This window comes from Urocitellus parryii, chromosome 14 (genome assembly GCF_045843805.1).
Source record: "Urocitellus parryii isolate mUroPar1 chromosome 14, mUroPar1.hap1, whole genome shotgun sequence".
NCBI lineage: Eukaryota > Metazoa > Chordata > Mammalia > Rodentia > Sciuridae > Urocitellus > Urocitellus parryii.
In genome coordinates, this window is record NC_135544.1 from 57,366,113 (window position 1) to 57,386,597 (window position 20,485).

Consider the following 20,485-nt stretch of genomic DNA (forward strand, 5'->3'; position numbering starts at 1 on the left):
AGAGACACTGCAAAAAAATTTTTAAAAAGTAGGATGACATATTTTATAATCATTTTTATTAGTAGCCTGTGCAACTTTCCTTTAACTCATGCCTGTGAGACTGGTTTGGAACTTCAGTAGAACTTGGTATTCTGAGTTTCTTCAGCTTCTCTTTACCAGAAGCTTTGCTATAGCAGATATTTCCCTGACTTACCTGCTTCTTCCCATTGCTGAAGAAAATCTCTTGTTTTACCTCCTCAAATCCTTTTCCTTTCTACCTTTTACAGAGCAGAAAAATTTTATATATAATCTGTGTACATTGACTCAAATTAACCCTTGCTTAATTTTTTTCCAGTAAGAAAATAATCCCATTGTATTCACAAGAGGAAAACACTTTTATGCAAGCAACACTCACATTATTTTCTGAGTTAAACTCCTTTTCCAGTTGTACAAATACCAGACTCCCTTCCACTAGAGGGCTCTCCACCATAATCCATTCTCAAAGTGTAATACTATATTATAAATTTAATGTTTCATTTTTCTCTCACTTCCTGTGGAGTGTGACACAACTGACCATTCACATCATCTTCACTCTCGGAATACTGATACATCTCCTCCAAGGCAACTTGTCAGTGGCTTCAGGTGCTGCTCTGCTGGCTCCCCCAAGGGCCCCAGGGTTCCCGCTTTAAGCATCTTTTCTTACTCTATACATTATTCCTTTGGTTATTGCAATTATCAACAATTATAACTTAAAAATGTCATCTTAATATGTTCTGAATAACTTGAATTCCTTCATGTTCTGTTTTCATTCATTTCAAATTATTTTCTAATTTCCCTGTGATTTCTTCTTTAATGCACTATTAATTAACAATGTTTTCTGTTTGTGAATACCTCAAATTTTGTTGTTATTAATTTGTGATTTCTTATTAACTTCAGAGAATGAGCTTTGTATCATTTTAAGCTAATCTCATTACTTTTTCATGCAATATCTGAATTTTTAGGACATATTAAAATGACTTTTCCCTTACTTTGAGCTGTAAAGATTTTTATATTTTGGATGCTGTATTTTACTATTTATAAATCCATGCTTTATCTATATTATTTATTTGATCACTTAATTTCATTTTTCTATTTGGTGCAAGTAAGTGTCAAGGAATTTTGGTTTTGTTGTTGTTGCTGTTTAATATGGAAGTCCAATTCTTTTAGCATAGCATCAGTTGTTGGAAAGTCCTTTACCCATTGGATTACCTTGGCACCCCTACTTAAAATCAATCCATGTATGTGTGGGTCAATTTTTGAATTCAGTATTCTGTGCCATTTTTTTCTACATGTCCATTTTTATGCCAATATTACAGTACCTTCATTAATGTTAGTTTATGTAAATTTTAAATCAGAAAATAAAGAAATGCACATTGGAAAAAAACAATTAAAAAAAAGTTCACCATAAAATGAAATTTTAAAAGTCATACCAAAGACGTTCTGGGGACCAGACCTATTGTTTCAAACCATCTTATAGATAGCATCAATGAGAATTTCCCACAGGTCCTCAATATAGTAAATTTAATCCATTATCTTTTTTTCTTATTTTAGTACCAGGCATTGAACTCGGGGCACTCAACACTGAGCCACATCCTCACCCCTATTTTGTATTTTTTTAGAGGCAAGGTATCACTCAGTTGCTTAACACCTTGTGGCTAGCTTTGAACTCTGAATCCTCCTGTCTCAGTCTCCCAAACTGCTGGGATTACAGGCATGCACCACTGTGCCTGGCTTAATCCATTATCTTAATTCTTAATCTGCTCTTCTTCCTGTGTTCCCAGTGAAATTGATCTTCATTCTTCTCCTTAACTCTTACTTTGCTTACTATATCTAATCACTCGTTCTTCCTAAAATTCTGTGTTCTTTCCAATCTTCATTCCTGCAGTTTGGAATTTTAGCCTCTCTTTCCTAGAAAGTTGCAATAATGTTGATGAAAAGAACAAATCACATATGAAGCATGTAATTAGCTCCTTTTTAATCAGTAGATAAATTCAGTTTAAGAAGAAAAACATTCTTCAAGAAATTTTCTACTTGATAATTTATTTTCTGTACTGCAACCAAAGTTACATTTAAAATATTTAAGTTAAAACACAATGTCTGACCGGTACAGTGGAGCACACCTGTAATCACAGCAACATGGGAGGCTGAGGCAGGAGGATCTCTATTTCAAGACCATTCTGGGAAACTTAGCAAGACCCAGTCTCAAAATAAAAAATAAAAAGGGATGGGATGTGATTCAGTGGTAAAACACTGCTGGGTTCAATCCCTAGTACTAAATATATAGACAAACACACAAGAAACTATAAAAATTCAAGTAAGTCACAAACTTACAGGAAAAATTGTTCTCCCCAGCCTCTTAATATTCCCTATCCTACAGGTATCCTTATTTATTGGCGTAAATCCACCAATACTTTCCCCATGATGGAATACATAAACATACATGTATATACACACTTGCACACATACATACACATACATTTGGAGTTATATACACAATAAATAAGTAACTTCCTTTTATAATGTCCTAGAATTTTCTCATGTGGTAAAATATACATCTCATTTTAATGGCCACGTAACAGCTTATACATTCATTGATTAAAATACTTAATCTAAGATGACCATGGTGGCTCATTCCTAAATAATCTCAGCTACTTGGAACCTGAAGCAGGAGGATCTCAAGTTTGAAGTCTGCTTCAGCAATTTAGCAAGAACCTGTCTCAAAATAAAATAAAAGGAGCTGGAGATGTAGCCCAGGGGTTGAGTGCTTGCCTTAGCATGCACAAGGCCCCCAGTTTAATCCCCAGTAACACCCAGCATGGGAGCATGTGTGTTCGGGTACACGCATGCATGTCCACACAATCTATGTTTTACTATTATAAACAATAATACAATGATATAGAAAAAACTACTGAAATGAGATCATACTACAGACAGATTTTAAAATGTAAAAACATAAAACTTACTTTGATAGTAATGAAAGAAACATTTTAAATTAAAGTGAAAATAAAAGACGTACTGGACTTCAGCAACAGTTTCTATATGAGAAAGGAAGTTCCACTAAAGCAAGGGCAAAATTAGTTAAAAAAAAAAATAACGTGATTGGAACACATTACTTTTTTAAACTTCTGGATAGTATCCAGCGGTTCCTGGCTATAAAAACTGAGGAGATGGGCAGACAGCAGTAACTGCCCTCTAAGATATTCTTAATCGGCCTCCAGTCTTCCTACTTCTGGGCAATCCCCTCAAACACTGCAGCAGGACTGGTCTGTATGAACAATAGATATAGCAGAAATAAAGGTCTGTGCCTTCTGAAGCTAGGACATGAGAGACATTACAGCCTCAAACTTGCGCTTTCTCTTAGATGGTGGTGGGGAAGCTGGCTGCCATTTTGTGAGAATACTCAGAACACTCAAGAAGCTCTATGGAGAGATGCATGTGGCAAAGAACTGTTAATAGCCATGTAAGTTAGCTTTCTTCCTTTTCTTTTCTCAAATTTTTGCAGTACTACAGATTGAACCCAGGAGCACTTTATCCCTGAGCTACATCCCCAGCCTTTTTTATTTTGAGATAGGGTTTCCCTATATTGCCCAGGCTGGTCTTGAATTGTGATCTCCTCTCTTAGCTTCTCAAACCTCTGGGAATACAGACATGTGCCATTGCACCTAGCACAAGTAAGCCTTCTTGGAAGAGCATCCTCTAACCTCATTTAAACCTCCAGATACCTGCAACCTCTTCAAACACCAAAAAACCCAAACAACCTATCTACTCCTCTGCTTCTGGATTTCTGAGAACTGAGTGAGAAAATAAAAAAGTTTAAGATGCTAACTTCTGAGATAAATTTTTATGTAGCAATAGATAATGAAGACACCTTACTTCCCTCATCTCTATCATAGCCTTTACACCCAACTCATGAGACTTAAAAGACATTTTTACATAGTCAACATTTACATTTTTGTTCTGGAGTCATAGTTACCATAGTTGTTCATTCACAGTTCTAGGTTTAAATGGATTCAAGATTTATCATAGAGTTTCCCAGCCTATGTATTTTGTTTTCTAAATCCTGTACTTTGTTTTAAAAATTAAGACATACTTTACAACCAGTAAACTCTGGTGTATAGGTCTGAGTTTTGGCACATGTATGTGTAGATGACCACTTCTCAAATCAATATACAGATTATTTCTATGCCCACTAAAAGATACCACCTGTCACCTTTTTCAGTAAATACCTAAATTCCATATTTTTAATTTAACTCTCAGGGCACAAGATTTTATCATTGAGTAGTGTGGGGGTTTTTTTTTGTTGTTGTTTGTTTGTTTGTTTTTAAGGTGCTGGGGATCAAACCTAGGACCTTGTGCATGCTAGGCAAATGCTCTACCACTGAGCTACACTCCTAGCCCCAGTAAAAATACAAGCTTACTGGTGCTGGACTCTTCAGTCCTTTTATGCTTGAAATTTCTGTATCCCATTTATAATCTTACAGGACAATTCTACAGGGGAAAAATGGGGAGAGGGTCAACCTTCCTTCAAAATTTGTTAGAAATGGAGAGATAAGTGAGAATAGTAAAGACCTCTGAAAAGCTACTCCCATAAAAGCAAAGAGAGCAAAAGATGCCTTTCCACAGAAACACGGGCAAAAATTGTCAGAATCAACTTTTTCAGAACTCTGGAAATCAAAGGCTTGTAACAATCCAAGGATATTAATCAAGAAAAATATTTAATTTTGTTAAGAACAACTATGTTATATTTTTAACTTGACCTCCACCCACATTCATCACACCAATGCCACAATAGACTTGAAAATCAACATTCCTGAAATCACTATGAAAACCAGGTGTGGCCTAATAGCCACAGAGGAGAGAAAAGCTCTGGAGTTCCCCAAAACATCATTCAAAGGACTGTCATTATTTGACCTGTCTGGCAATTCTCTGGAAATCCCCATTTGCACAGCTTGACTTTAACTGCCCTGACTCAGATGTCACTTGGTGTGAATAGCCTTTTTCTCATGGAAGATGGAAAGTGTTTTGTTGAAAACAATCTGTGACAATTGTTTAACACTGCATTGGCCTGAGATAACAACCGAGGTAATGAGATAAAAATATCTTAAAAGGAAAAGCTGAGGAATGAGCTGGTATCCATGATAGTCTTCAAAAAGCTGTGACACATTCCTAGGCATCTAGAAGGCCACACACATGAATAGAGCTGTGCACATGCCTACTACTATGGGAATGATCAGGAAAGATCTTGGAAGATCCCAAGCTTTACTTCAACTACCACAATCTATGATTAGGCAATAGTTTCTTGGATGTGACACCAAAATCAAAAGCAACACAAAATATGAACTTTATCAAAATAAAATTTTATGTTCTTCAAAGAACAAGATCAAGAATATAAAAAGATAACCCACAGATTGGGAGAAAATATTTGCAAAGCCTATACCTAATAATGAACTTGTGTCTACAATATTTAATAACTCTTAAAATTCAATGTAAAAAATAAACAACCCAATAAAAAATAAATAATCTGACTAGACATTTCTCCAAAGATGATATAGGAACTGAATAATAAGCACAGGAAAAGATGCTCCACATGGTCATTTCCCTAAGGAAATGCAAATCAAAACCACAAGGTGATACCATTTTCACAAGCACTGGGATAACTATAATAAAGTGTTGGTGAAGATGTGAAGAAACTGGAACCCTTATACATTGGTAAGTGGTTTATAGAATGAAAGTTTTGGCAACTCCTTAAAACATGAAATACAGAATTGCCATATGGCCCAGTGATTACATTCCTGGATATATTTCCCAGAGAATTTACTCACAAAAGTCCATAGCATTCTTCACAGTAGATAAATAAAATGTGGCATATCTATATAATAGAATATTACTTGGTGATATAGGTTACAATAGGGATGAACCTGGAAAACATTATGCTAAGTGAAAGAAAGCCAGACACAAAAGTTCTATGTAGCATATGAATATCCACCAGTTTGTCTATAGGTAAATTTACACAGACAGGAGGTCAAGTAATACTTGCCGGGGGTTGCGGGTTGGAGGATTGAGTCATGACTAAGGAGGAATGTGAGATTTCTATATTAAACTGTATCTATACAAAAATGTTCCATTTCTGTTCGTCTACTCTCTTGGACAGTTAACTTTTAAACAAAAGATCATGGATTGGGTTGGGGTTGTGACTCAGAGCACTTGCCTTATACATGTGAAGCACTTTCACAAACAGGAAATAAGGAAACTTATTTCCTTCTCTAGGTATAAGCAGGTGTTAGTGCTCATCATTTTCCTTTGTTTTGATCCAGAATTCTTTTTTGTACTAGAAATTGAACTTGGGGGGGCTTCACTACTGAGCTCCATTCCCAGTCTTTTTTATTTTGAGACAAGGTCTTACTAAGTCACTGAGGGTCTTTCTATGTTGCTGAGACAGAGACTGGCCTTAAACTTGTAATCCTCCTGCCTCAGCCTCCCTTCCAGAGGAGATTAAAGGCAAGTGAAATCCCAACTGGCTTGATCCAGAATTCTTACTTGGTTTTGTCTATTTCAATGGTTACTGCTTCCTTAAAGATAGAGTTTTTTTTTTGTTTGTTTGTTTGTTTTAATTATCTTTACTATTTGAGAGGAGTTAGAGGTCAGAAGAGGGTTAGCAATGTTCCTCAATCTTCTAAAGTTTGATATCTGATGAGCAAGCAAACAAACAAACAAAAAACACCCCGTTATCTTACGATGAAATTGTTTTATTTTTCTGAGGCTTCACATTTTTCCCTCTTTTTTTCTTTTAGGTACTAAGAATTGAACCCAGGGGAATTTTGCCACTGAAGTATATTCTTAGCCATTTTTAAAATTTTATATTTTGAGACAGGATCCCACTAAGTTTCTTAGAGGTTCACTAAGTTGGTGAGGCTGGCCTTAGATTTGCAATCTCTTCTGCTTCAACCTCCAGAATCACTGGGATTACAAGGAAGGGTACGTCACTGTATTGGCTTTCTTCATACATTTAATCTTTGAAAATGTTTTGGTTATTTGCTGCTTCATAAAAACTTGTAAGAGTTCTTTTGATATATCATAGATACCAAGCTTTTGCTCTATATGATGCAAATAACTTTCAGTGTGAATCTTGTCTAGAGTGCTCTTTTAGATATATACTTAAAATTTTTATACAATTAAATCCATCCAACTTTATCTTTTCGCAGGGAGGCTTTCCTACCTCAAATAAAAATAGTCAATAATTTCTTCTAATATAGTATAAGATTTTCAGCATGCATACAGAAACTAATTTCTTCTGGTTTGATGTTACAATCTATTTTATTTGTTCATTTTCAAACAAATAATACATGAGAAAACATTATTTCCTTATAGATTTAAAATGCTTTCTTTATTTAAGTTGAATTTCCTTTCAAGGATCTATTATTGAGCTCAGTTCTGTATAATTGATACATTCATCTATCTGACAACATGACTCTGCATTACTTTAACCAAACAGTGTATTTTACTATATCTGGTAGGGCAAATTTGCTCAAACTGTTTTTCCCAATCTTCTTAAAGAATTTTATTCCACCCCCAGCCCCACTTTTCTTTTCTGTATTTTTAGTACCAAGGATTGAACTCGGGGCACTCAAGCATTGAGCCACATCCCCAGCCCTTTTTGTATTTTATTTAGAGACAGGGTCTCACTGAGTTGCTTAGGGCCTGGCTAAGTTGCTGAGGCTGGCTTTGAACTTCTGATGTTCCTACCTCAGCTGCTAGGATTACAGGCTTACGCCACCATGCTTGGCAGTACCCACCCCCCATTTTTTATTAGTTGTATACACTGATGGGATTTGTTGTTACATATTCTCACATGCACACAATATAACAATATAATTTGGCCAATATCCCTGACCAGCATGTCCTCCTTCCTTCCCTGACGCTTACCCCTTGGATCCTTTCCTCTACTGATCTCCCTTTGATATCCATGAGATTCACTCCCACCTTTTTTTTTTTTTTTTTTTGTAAAGAGAGAGTGAGAGAGGAGAGAGAGAGAGAATTTTTAATATTTATTTTTTTTTTTAGTTCTCGGCTGACACAACATCTTTGTTGGTATGTGGTGCTGAGGATCGAACCCGGGCCGCACGCATGCCAGGCGAGCGCGCTACCGCTTGAGCCACATCCCCAGCCCTCACTCCCACCTTTATTGTCCCTTTTTTCTCTCTAGCGTCTACATATGAGAGAAAAACATACATACCCCTTAACCTTCAGACTTTGACTTATTTCACTTAACATGATGGTCTCTAATTCCATCCATTTCCCTGTAAATGCCATAATATCACTTTTCTTTATGGCTGAATAAAAGTGTATATATATATATATATATATATATATATGTGTGTGTGTGTGTGTGTGTGTGTGTGTGTGTGTGTGTGTGTGTGTGTGCATACACATTTTCTTTCTTTCTTTTTTTAAAAAATTTTGTTGTGGGCTGGGGATGTGGCTCAAGCGGTAGCGTGCTCGCCTGGCATGCGTGCGGCCCGGGTTTGATCTTCAGCACCACATACAAAGATGTTTTGTCCGCCGAGAACTAAAAAATAAATATTAAAAAATTCTCTCTCTCTCTCTCTAAAAAATAAAAATTAAAAAAAATAAAAATTTTGTTGTGGTTATAGATGGACAGAAAACCTTTATTTTATTATAGGACAGAAAGCCCTACCATGTTTTCTTTATCCATTCATCCATTGATGGGTACCTAGACTGCCTCTATAGTTTGACTATTGTGAATTGTGTTGTTATAAACATGGGTATCATGTGTCACTCTATTAAGATGACTCTAATTCTTATGGTCTTTTGAGGAGCCTCCATACTGATTTCCATAATAGTTGGACTAATTTTCAATCCCACCAAAGTGTAAAGGTGTTCCTTTTCTCCACATCCTCTCCAGTATTACTTGAATTCTTGATGACTGCCATTCCGACTAGTGTCAGATGAAATCTCAGTTTAGTTTTGATTTGCATTTCCCTGATTGCTAATAATGTTGAACATTTTTTTTCATGTATTTGTTGGCCACTTGTATTTCTTTATAATTTTCTATTTAATTCATTTGCCCATTTATTAATAGGGTTAATTGGTGTAAAGTTTTTCTTTTTAGCTCTTTATATATTCTAGATATTAATCCACTATTAGAAGAGTAGCTAGTGAAAATTTTCTCCTATGGATTCTCGCTTCACATTCCCGTTTCCTTTGCTGTGTAGAAGTTTTTTTAATTCGATACTGTCCCATTTATTTACTCTTACCATTACTTCCCTGAGCTCTGGGGAGTCCTACTGAGAAAGTTGTTGCCTATGTCTAAAAGCTGGAGTGTTGACTCTATGTTTTCTTCTAAAAGTTGCATAGTTTCTGGTCTAATTCTAAGATCTTTGACTCATTTTGAATTGATTTTTGAGATAAAGGTAAGAGATAAAGGGGTTGTTTCGTTCTTCTACAATTATCCCAGCGCCATTTGTTAAAAAGGCTATCTTTTCTCCAGTAGAGCACAATGGTGATTTCAACGGAATCTGTCCAGGGTAGAAAAATTTTTTAGACATTTATTTAATAACTTATCCAAAGTTAAAAAACTAGTAATTACATTCTGAAATCAGACTTTAAATCCAGACAGTCCACTGTCAAAGTCATGCTCCTGCCACCATACTGTACTTCCTTTCTATACTGAATTTCTATGTTAAGAAAAACTGGTTTTGCAACAAAACAAGTAACAACCAGGTGCAGAAGCTGGGAAAATGAGTCAAATCTCCTTTAGTCTCGGTTTTCTCATCTGTAACTGGGAAGTTAACACCTGCTTCTCAAATATACAAACCAGTTAGCACAGCATCTAGCACTTAGTTAAGTGTTAAATAAATTACAGCCAAAAATAAAAGCTCTCTTAAAAAAAAGCTTAGCTTAGAGGGTGCACACAAGCACAAAACAGAGCCACTGGCTACTTATAACTCACTTCCATGGCCACACATTATTCTGCTAGGAACCTAGCATAATGATGAAGCTAAGTCAGACTGAAAAAATGTGGCCAAACAATGGTTTAAGAAATATTCTTCATACTTAATATTATTAGGTCTATTAATTATTTTAACACACAGCACTCAGCCCTCAAATGTTTCAGAAACATTTTTCATCTTCTGGAAAAATAAGACAAACTGGAATAAAATGCCCTACAAAAACTACTTTGCAATGGAGGGTTTCTAAGGACCAAGCAAAACAGTAAAATTTAACTTGAGGGTTATTTTACAATATTAAATGCTTTTATATAAGCTCCCTCCCACCAAATTGAGCAACTTTAAAACTTTATAGGCCTCTCAGATATGAAGGACCCTAGCGCAGTTTGGTTAATTCAAGCTTCAGTGCCTTACCTAACTAGATTTAGTAACTATTCATTATAAAATATAGTATTGATAATGATTTGATAGAACAAATTGTTATCTCAGCAGAGTGGTACATGCCTGTAATCCTAGGACAGATCCCAACTTTGAGGCCAGGCTTGGAAGTGACCAGCAAGACCCTGGGTGGGAGGAAGAGAAGAGAAAAGAGGGGAAAAAAAGAGAGAGAAAAGAAAAGAGAAAAGGAAGAATTGACAGACAAGCTGGGGATACAGTTTAATGGTAGAGCACCCCTGGGTTAATCCCTAATACTGCAAAAGGGGAGAAAAAAGGAAATTATGTGTAGCCACTGATATAAATTCAATTTAAAATCTATCCTTAAGTTAAACAGTAAGAATTAACAAGATAATTTCTCCTGTTTCAGCCACCCAAATCTCTGGGGATTATAGGCATGCGCCACCATGTGTGATTAAAAGTAAAAACTTTTAAACCACAGAACAGCATCTGTTCTTATTCTACAGAGGGTATAATATGAGAAAATTCCAACACATATTCTGTAAAAACAGGTATAACGTTGATAAATAAAGTCCATCCAAAGAAAATGTGAAAAGGTTTCTTCTAATATAAATGAAAGCATTCAATTTGGAGACAGATATATCTCACATGTAGAAACATGGCAATTTTGTAAATAGATAATAGATAGATAGCCTTCAAGCCAGAGATCTACTTAATTTTTTTTTTTTTTTTTGTGTGTGTGTGTGTGTGGTGCTGGGGATTGAATACAGGGCCTTGTATATGTGAGGCAAGCACTCTACAAACTGAGCTATATCCCCAGTCCTGGAGATCTACTTAAAAACTGATAAAATCCACAAGGTAAGAACTGATAAAGATCTTTTTAAATGAGCAAGATGAATTATATGTGATTATTATTATAGAAATTTCTATAGTCTGTTGTTCACGTTCTATTTCTAATTTGGAAAAAAATCCTACTTTTTAATAGCAACTTTATTCATAATTGCCAAAAGTTGAGAGCAACATTATGTCCTCCAGTAGATGAATAAATTGTGGCATAGCTAGAGTAGGAAATATCCAGCAGTGAAAGGAAATGAGTTATTGAGCTATGAAAAGGCACAGGGAAGCTTCAAGATATTACTACTAAGTGAAAGAAGTCAATCTGAAGCTGTATACCATGACTCCAACTATATGACATTCTAAAGAATTATTAACAATGGTTGTCAGGAGCTGAGGGAGAAGGAGGTATAAATAGGCAGAGCACAGAAAAATTTTAGGGCAGTGGAACTATTCTGTGTGATTCTATAGGACAGATACATGTAATCAGACATTTTATCCAAACTCTATGTAATGTACAATGCTCCAAAAGGAATCTGATATAAACTTTGCACTTCAGTTGACAACAACATGTCAGTATAGGTTCACTGACTCTAACAAATGCAACACTCTGGATGGTAAAAGTAGGGAAGGTTTGTATGGGAGATGGGCAGGGAGTATATAGAGAACCTCTGTACTTTATGTTCATTTTGCTATGAACCTTAATCTACTTTAGAGAAAAAAATATTTTTTAAAGAAGTAAAGTAACACTTTAGTTAGTTATTATTATCTGGTCTGAGTTCTCTGGTTAGAAAAAGGATCAATATATTAATTTTTATACCTCTGTAAAGAAGTTACTATATTACATGTGTAATATTTTCATCCTTCATTTTAAAGATGAATAAAAAAGCAAAGTGATTTGAATATACTTAGGACATTTCTAAAAACAGTTCAGAACTTGACAATACAAATTCTTATATTTGCGGAACTAGATGCAGGTAAGATATATATATCTATTAAATGTACTTCTATTGTAAAAACAATAAAATTTAACAACTAGGAAAGATACCTAGAAACTGCTATAGTCTGAATGCTCAAACTGAAATCCTTACTTGCCTTGACAATGATATGCCATGATCTTGGACTTCCCGGCTCCTGGGACTATGAGAAATAAATTTGTATTCCTTATATGCTACCCAGTTTTGTTATTTTGTTATAACTACTAGCTCTACTGGACTAACACAGAAAATATCTGGTCAATGCCCTTTGTTAAGGTTTGGATGTGAGGTTTCCCTAAAAAACTCATCTGTGAGGCAATGCAAGAAAGTTCAGAGAAGAAATAATAGGGCTGTGAAAGCCTTATCCTAATCAGTGAACTAATTCCTGATGGGGTTAACTGAGTGATAAAACTGGGGGAGGTGGGGCATTGGGAGTGTGGCTTTGGGGCATATCTTTTTATCTGGTGAGTGCAGTCTCTTGCTGTCTGTTTTCTGATCATCATGTGAGCCAATTTCCTCTGCCACACTCTTCTGCCATGATATGATATTCAGCATCACTTCTAGCCCCAAGAAATGGAGCTGGCCTTCTATGTACTAAGACCATTGAAACTGGGAGCCCTTAATAAACTTTACCTCCTTTACAACTGTCCTGATTGGGTGTTTTAGTTACAGCAGCAAAAAAGCTAATATAGAAATTGACATCGAGAAGTGGGGTCCTTGCTATGACTAACCTGACCATGTGGCTCATAAGTATTTGGAACTTTTTAAAATTCGCTGGCAGAATTTTGAGATTTGTAGCTGGAGATGCTTGTAAGCAGAGATTAATGGCCAATTTTGGTGGGAGAACAGAATGCCAACAGGACCATGGTTAGTGAAGAGAGGGTTCAGAAAAGGAGGACTGATTTTTTGGAATTTGGAGTAGAGGCCATTCTTGTTAACTTCTGGCTGAGAAGTTATCTGCATTATGCCTGTGTCCTGAGACTTTCTGTGAGGCTGATTTTAAAAGCAATGGACTTCTTAATCTGGCAGAAGAAATGTCTAGGCAACACAGCATCCAAGAAGTGATACAGGTATTGTTGGAGGCTTTTCAGACAAGTTTAGAGATTCAGGAGCAGAAAGTAGAGCAGAAAGATTTGAAAAACTTGGACTTGAAAATCAAAAGTAAAACTGGCCGCTAAGGGAGTTGTAATTGTTAAAGACATTACAGCAACTAAAGAAATGCTAAAGACTTTGCCCAGAGATGTATGAAAGATACCTTGAGGGGCTGGAGTTGTGGCTCAGTGGTAGCAGCTTGCTTAGAGTGTGAGGCAATGGGTCTCAGCACTGCATATAAATAAATTAATAAAATAAAGGTCCATCAACAACAAAAAAAAAAAAAAAAAAGAAAGAAAAAGAAAAGAAAGAAGGAAAGATGGCTTGAGGGCATCTTTGGAACTGATAAGATGACACACATCTCAAACTCAAGGGAGTAAAGGTGAAAATTCTCTTTAGAAGAGACCAGCAAGGAATCCTTCTTGCACAAGGGGGGCCTAGGAAGTATTTTCGATGTGCCCAGCCACCCAGACCAGATACTCAGAGGCTGCTTTAGCCAGGGTCCTTGAAGGCTAGGCTACTGTTCAACATGGCAGCAGACCTTGGCATTAACCACATGGTGCTGGTTCTGCAGGATGCAGGATGCTGGAGTTAGGGGGTCATAGAGGCTTTCACCCAGATTTCAAAGGAAGACCTTGGAAGCCAGGCAAGGTGTAGCAGATTCGGAGTCCCTTCGGGCACTCCCCAAGAAGACAAGCTGTGGAGATTTGAGGAGGAAGCCGAAGCTACAGTGCAGACCCCAAGATTAAGGAATGCCAGTAACATGAGACGTGGTCCTAGGAAAGCTACAGGAATTGAACAGAGACAAGTCAACAGAAAGGCCACTTGGGAAGCAACCAACAAGGCCACAGGGGCAGAGCTACACAAGTCCTTTGGAGATGACATCATGACAAATGCTCCAGATTCCAAACAAAGAACTACAGGACCTGTTTGCCCAGCTGGATTTTGGTCTTGCTTTGGTCCTATCCCTTCTTTCTCTATTGCTATTTTTACAAATGGAAATATCTACTAAGTACCTTTATATATTAGATATTTGTAAATTGCTTTTAATTTTACAGGAGCTCACAATGCGAGATTCTCTTGAGCCTCAGAGAAGACTTTGGACTTGAACTTTGAGCAATCTTGGAACTGTTGAGACTTAGGGGACTCTTGGGAATTAACTAAATGTATTTTGCATTGTCAGATGTATGTGAGCTTTGGGGGTTGAGGTGAAATATTATGGTTTGGATTGAGGTATCCCCCCAAAACTCATGTGTGAGACAATACAAGAAAGTTCAGAGAAGAATGATTGGGTTGTGAGAGCCTTAACCCAGTCAGTAAACAAATCCCTGATGGGATTAACTGAATGGTAATGGAGGAGGTGGGGCACTGGGAGTGTGGCTTTGGGTATATATTTTTATCTGGTGAGTGAAGTCTCTCTCTGCTTTCTGATCATCATGTGAGCTCTTTCCCTCTGCTACACTCTTCTAACATGATGTACTCTTCTATCATGATGTTCTGCCCGATCTCGTGCCCTGAGGAATAGAGCCAGCTTTCTATGGACTGAGACCTCTTGAAATCCTAAGTCTCCAAATAAATTTCCTCTTAAAATTATTCTGGTCAGATCTTTTAGTCATAGCAGTGAAAAAGCTGACTAAAACACCCCTCATCTTTTAAGTATGGAAAATGAGGCTCCTAGTCACAAGGCAATTTAATGGCAGAAAAACTAAAACCTTGGTATTTTGTGGCTTTTCCATAATAGTACTATGATTTTTAAAAAAATGTGATAAATTTCTTAAAATTCAGAGTTGCTAAGTGTGTTTTTCCCTTCTTCCACGTACTTATTTTTTGGACATGAATCCAATTAGTACATTTCTTTGGTGATAAGTACACATCAAGCTCTGTCCATTCACTCATTTATTCTGTGTGCCTGATTTTTCCCAGGTCATTTTTTAAAATATTATGTTTTCAGAATTCTTAAACAGCCTAAGAAAACATTTTACCTTGAAAGTGAATATAGAACACATGTGTTTATTATTAAAGTGAAGGTTATGCTCATTCCCCCACCCCCATTGTTAGTGAGAATTTAGAATCTTGGCCGACCTCTTACAGAGGTAGAAGTCCACCCTCAGTGGGAGCAGCTGTGACTGTGAAGGAAGCTACAAATAACATGCTGGGAATTCAGCAGGCACTGTTATTATATCCTGTTTATACTGTCATTTTTCCTATCAGTAGGATATTATTTATACAGACCCCACCCATGAACTTCTTGTTTATCTTATTATAGAAATCTGCCAAATCTATAATAAGAAATTTCTGTACTTGTTTCTGGAACAACACATGTGTTATAATTTTGCACCTCACTACATTTTTTAGCATTTTTTTTTGGTTGTTGTTGTTGTTATGCACCATTCGTTCTCATTTTTATCTCAAGGTTGATTTCACATATTAGAGTTGAACTTAAATGATTTAATTTAAGAGAATCTGTTACAGGACAAAATTCCAGAACATCACATTCTAAACTTTATTTTGGGGATAGATTTCATTGGGTAGATGTTCTTTTCAGATAAACTTGACTAATTTGTTTAAAGACAGAAAACTGTGTCTACACACTGTTCAGGCATTCTAGGGAGTAAGCAATGGATGCTGAGGATTCATTTCCCAGGCTCTCTCTATTCTAGGTATGTCAATTATGAGGGTCAGCCTTTATTCAGACTCTTACTAACTTTCTATACTCTTCAGAGAGCGGCTCTGTCCTTGTTTGTTAGCTTGATGGCTTGACAGGCTGGGTAAAAAGGTAACATAATAAATAATATAGTAGAAACAAAAGAATTAAAATAAATTGGCCAAAAGAAAAAAATATGCCAGTCTGGTTACCAATGTTCCTCAAAGATCCTCTGTAGATTTAAAAAAAAAAAAAGAAAGTAATTTTCTTATGGGCAAAAACTCATGTTAAGCAAATAAATAATTATTCTTGGAAAGGTCACAATGGACTATTTTTCACGTTTAGTTTGTGTTAACATCATCAACAATCCCTTTATATCACAAAGTAGCTCTACAAGGTAGCTAGGTAAACAGGAAATGTTCAGAATGCCTGTTCAATGCTAGCTTCTGGGCATGTGTAGGAAAAGGTCACTGCCTTTGAAGACCACTCCTCTAAAATGGTAACTAAAATGAGCACTAACACTTAGGGCAGGGAAATTCAGAATACATGATAACAACAAGAAGATAACAGCTGAGATAATCTTGAAAAATGGAGATTGATAAGGATGTGATGAGGAGGTAAAAGGCCTCCTAGGTAACAACCAAGAATGTAAAAGCATACACCTGAGCAGAGTTCTGGAAACTACAGGAGTTTTGCTGAATATGGTTAGAGGGTATGCTGAATAGAAGATGAAGGAAAGGAAGCTAGAGTTGTATTACATGGAATTTTTTTTAGACTCTTAGTGGAGAATCACTAAAGATATGTGCCTGAGGAAGGATGATCCCAACCGAAGTTTTTGGAGTAGAAATGAAAAGGAAGAACAAGTTGGGGTGATGCTGAAATGAGGGAAGACTTTTTAACACTACAGAGTTCCACAATTATGGGAGCAAAAGGAAGGTCCATGTGCTATGTAACAGATGATAACTGTCTAAATATGTATTTTAACTCTTGCTTTCAAAAACAAGAGCTGGCATACTACTGAATGATGTAATGTTAAACAATGTCAACCCACTGAAGTTAATGTCAGGAATGTTTACTAGTCTCCTAGTGAAAGGGTAAAGTTTCTAAGCTGCAAAGCCTGAGTTAAAATGTAAAGGACTAGGTATTGTAAAGTTTCTGAACTGCACACAGAACCTGAAATTCCTGAGGCAGTTAGGACAATGCCCGGTACTGACCACTTAGTTGTTTAATAACCTAGGACCCTGTCAGTTTGGCAAGTAGGCATTCAGGGCCTGAACCAATCAGTTTGAATGTATCCCCTCCTTAGGAATGACCTATCACTCCAGCCCGACCTGTTCCCGCCAATGAATGTGCTAATCATCTATGAGAGTTGTTGTTCAATTTTCCCGCGTCTCATGATGATTTGTACTGGTGTATGCAAAGCCCCCGCCCTACCCAAAAAGTGTACTTAAGCACTTCTTAACCTCTACTCTGGGCTCTGGGCTGCTCTCCCTTCTTGAGTGAGCACGGAGCCCCAGCATGCTGGATTCTCAACAAATCCCCTTTTGCTGATTGCATGAGCCAGTCTCTTGGTGGTCTCTTCCTCCAACGTTCACCGGACCTTTACACTAGAATATTATTTCTCAAACCTAAATTACTTGGAGATGTGGTTAAATTGTTCTCAGTAGGTTTAAAGTGGTACTTATGTATTTTTACATTTCTAAGAAACTCCCAGGTGATCTCAACACAGCGGTTTCATGGTCTATATTTTGAGAAGCAAGATATGAAGACATCTTTCAGTTTCTTATCCAAAATGGCAATATTTGATGTACCATGTTTAGCCCATTATGGTATATCTAGTGCTTTTAGATGTGCCTGAGAAACACTTTCTAAAGGAATCTTACTATGATTTGCATCAATGTTGGATGGGTTTCAAAGCCACTATTATAAAAGCCCAAGATGATTAAAGGTTCAGTGTATATAACACATTCAGAAATATTTCTACCTGAACAATATCAACTTTGTAATGATGTACTACAATTTTGTCTTTTTTTAAAGTATTATAAACTAGAATATACTATTGCTTCCAGTCATGAAGGCTGAATTAAAAGTGCAAAAGGACAAAATTCCATCTATTCATAGCCTGTCACATCAGTGAGTTTCAATAAAATCTGTGTAACTTGCCCTTATACTATACTGTAGTAAGCACCATGACTCAGTGCTTGAAGATAAAGATTAAGAATTTAAAATAACCCATTGATAAACACCTAAAGATAATAATTAAATTCACACCCCTCCTTGGGTTTAAGACTTCTAAATGGGCTAGGAGTAGTAGCTCATGTCTATAGTCTCAGCCAATTGGGAGGCCGAGGCAAGAGAATCCTAGCTCAAGGCCAGCCTCTACAACTTAGGGATACCCTGTCTTAAAAGAACAATATAAAAGGGCTAGGGGTATAACTCAGGGATAGAGTACCCTGGATTAAGTCCCTAGTACCTGCCCCCCTCCACAACTTCTATATGGAAGGGCATGTCTTAAAACTCTCACCAAGAAGAGAGACATGTCATTTACAAAAATATATCACTATTATAATAATATATTACTCCCACATCTAGCTGAACTTCGATATTTGATATTTGAAATGAAAGTTAAAAATCCTAAATCTTAAATTTTGTTTTTAACCAAATTAATACTCAGTAACAGCCTTCTAAGTAAATTAGTTTCAATACATATCAATGTCTCAGAAGAGAAAGACTATCTTAAAATTGAAAGATACCACTGAAGATCAGATCCAGGTTTTTCATTATAGAAACACAGAATTTCATAAAGAAAATTGTGGCACAGAGAATGAAAAGTCTAAAGTCACATAGGTTCCTGGTGTTGTGTTAAAAAAAAAAGAGGGTAAATCAATTTTAAGTTTACTAATGTCAAACATACAACACTGAAACTACAAAATGTAGCTGAAAGAGTTTTTGGTTCCTCCAATAATTTAGATTCTTATAAATCACTGAAATGCAAGAAAAAGACCACATACCAACAAAGACATGCTAAGACCAAATTTAAGAACTTTATAAAAAATGCAATCTGAATAGAGAATGACACATATACACCACATATTAAAGATGGGTTTTGGGTGAGGGTGGAGAATGGGATGGGATATAAATAACAAAGAGAAGACAATGGTAACACATCTTCTCAATAATGGTTTGAGGAAAGCTTTCACACACAGAAAAGTGGTTACAAAATCCCCATAGCTTCTTTGCCCTCACAAATCACTCTTTAACTGGTACAATAAGGAACTCAATTTGGAGGACTCCAAAGCTTTTATAAATATAAATGGAGCTAGCATTTGGATGTGCATGTGTCATAAGCTCTGTTACAATTAAAACTAGAGAAACCTATTTTTAGCCATAACATAGCGAATTTTTTGCTTATTACAAATGCTATAAAACTTACTAGCACATGTGAAAAAAAAAAGAATCACTGGAGAAGTTCTGTGATAACAGAGACAAAGGTTTTAAATCATAGGCATACATTATTATGCCTAAGTTGACAAATCTGCACTGCAATGCAGAAATGCAAATAACATCTGCACAGAAGGCAGAGACAAGACATAATTTCAGAATAAAGGGCTCTTCAGCTCTTACCTGTTACCTGTGCAACAACTGCTTGGGAAATCCTCCGATTGGCAAGAAAGGCTTTGATTTCCTCTTTTATCACACTGCTGTCCCTCCTAACAAAAACAGAAGACAAGACCAACAATGTATGTTGAAGGTAGAAATCCTCAACTTTGCTAAAAGAAAGGTGAAGCAGAGAGGAGGGGAGAACACAGAAAGAAAGGACACAAAAATAAAAAAGGTAAACAGACCAAACTTGTGTGAAAATATGAAATTACAACAAACCAAGAACACCAAATATTTGAGTGCTTAAACATCACAACATCAGACAGACACTTTACTGAATGCCACTGGAAACATCAGTCTAATATCAGATATGTTTCATCTCATGCATGCTGTATATAACTCACATTAGAAACAGGGCTGTCACATAGTATTTATGAAGTTTTTTTTACTGGTAAGTGAATATATCTTACACAGAAATTCCAGAAAAATGAAAAGCAACAGGAAAAATTAGTCGTGAATAGACTACGAGTCTGTATATTAATTAAGCAACTGTGCGCACAGTGTTCTCTTAAAAATCTTTAAAATGATTAAGGAAGAAACTGTTATCTTTCTCACAGGTGAAAATACCAGCCATTTTAAGAAAGGCTTTCCCTTGTTTTTGTTGTATAAAAAAATTAATGGGATAGGTGGAATATTAAACTTTACTGCCGAAAAAGTACGTATTAATAAAAACTACACTTTGTTCGTAGGAGTATATATTCTAGACCTATTTTTTCCTTTATTAAAATGCCTATTACAAATTTTTATTTCCTTAAAAATTCAACAAATTCTCAAAAGACCAGACTTTTATAAGAAAGACAAGGAAAGGCAAGACTTCTGTTTCTCCACTAGAACAAACAGAATACCTAAATACAAGCATATGTAACCCTTAGAACTGACCAATTTCTCTTTGAATG

The 20,485-nt window shown here is 36.2% G+C and overlaps 1 protein-coding gene across 2 annotated transcripts in view; it reads right to left on the reverse strand.

The window, feature by feature from the left end:
- Hmbox1 (homeobox containing 1) overlaps nt 1–20,485 on the reverse strand; it is a 157,353-nt gene that overhangs the window by 57,462 nt on the left and 79,406 nt on the right. For both annotated transcript variants that reach the window (XM_026398848.2, XM_026398845.2), the window contains exon 4: nt 19,554–19,639. In XM_026398848.2, the coding sequence (XP_026254633.1) occupies nt 19,554–19,639 (86 nt within the window). The remainder of the gene's footprint in view (nt 1–19,553; nt 19,640–20,485) is intronic.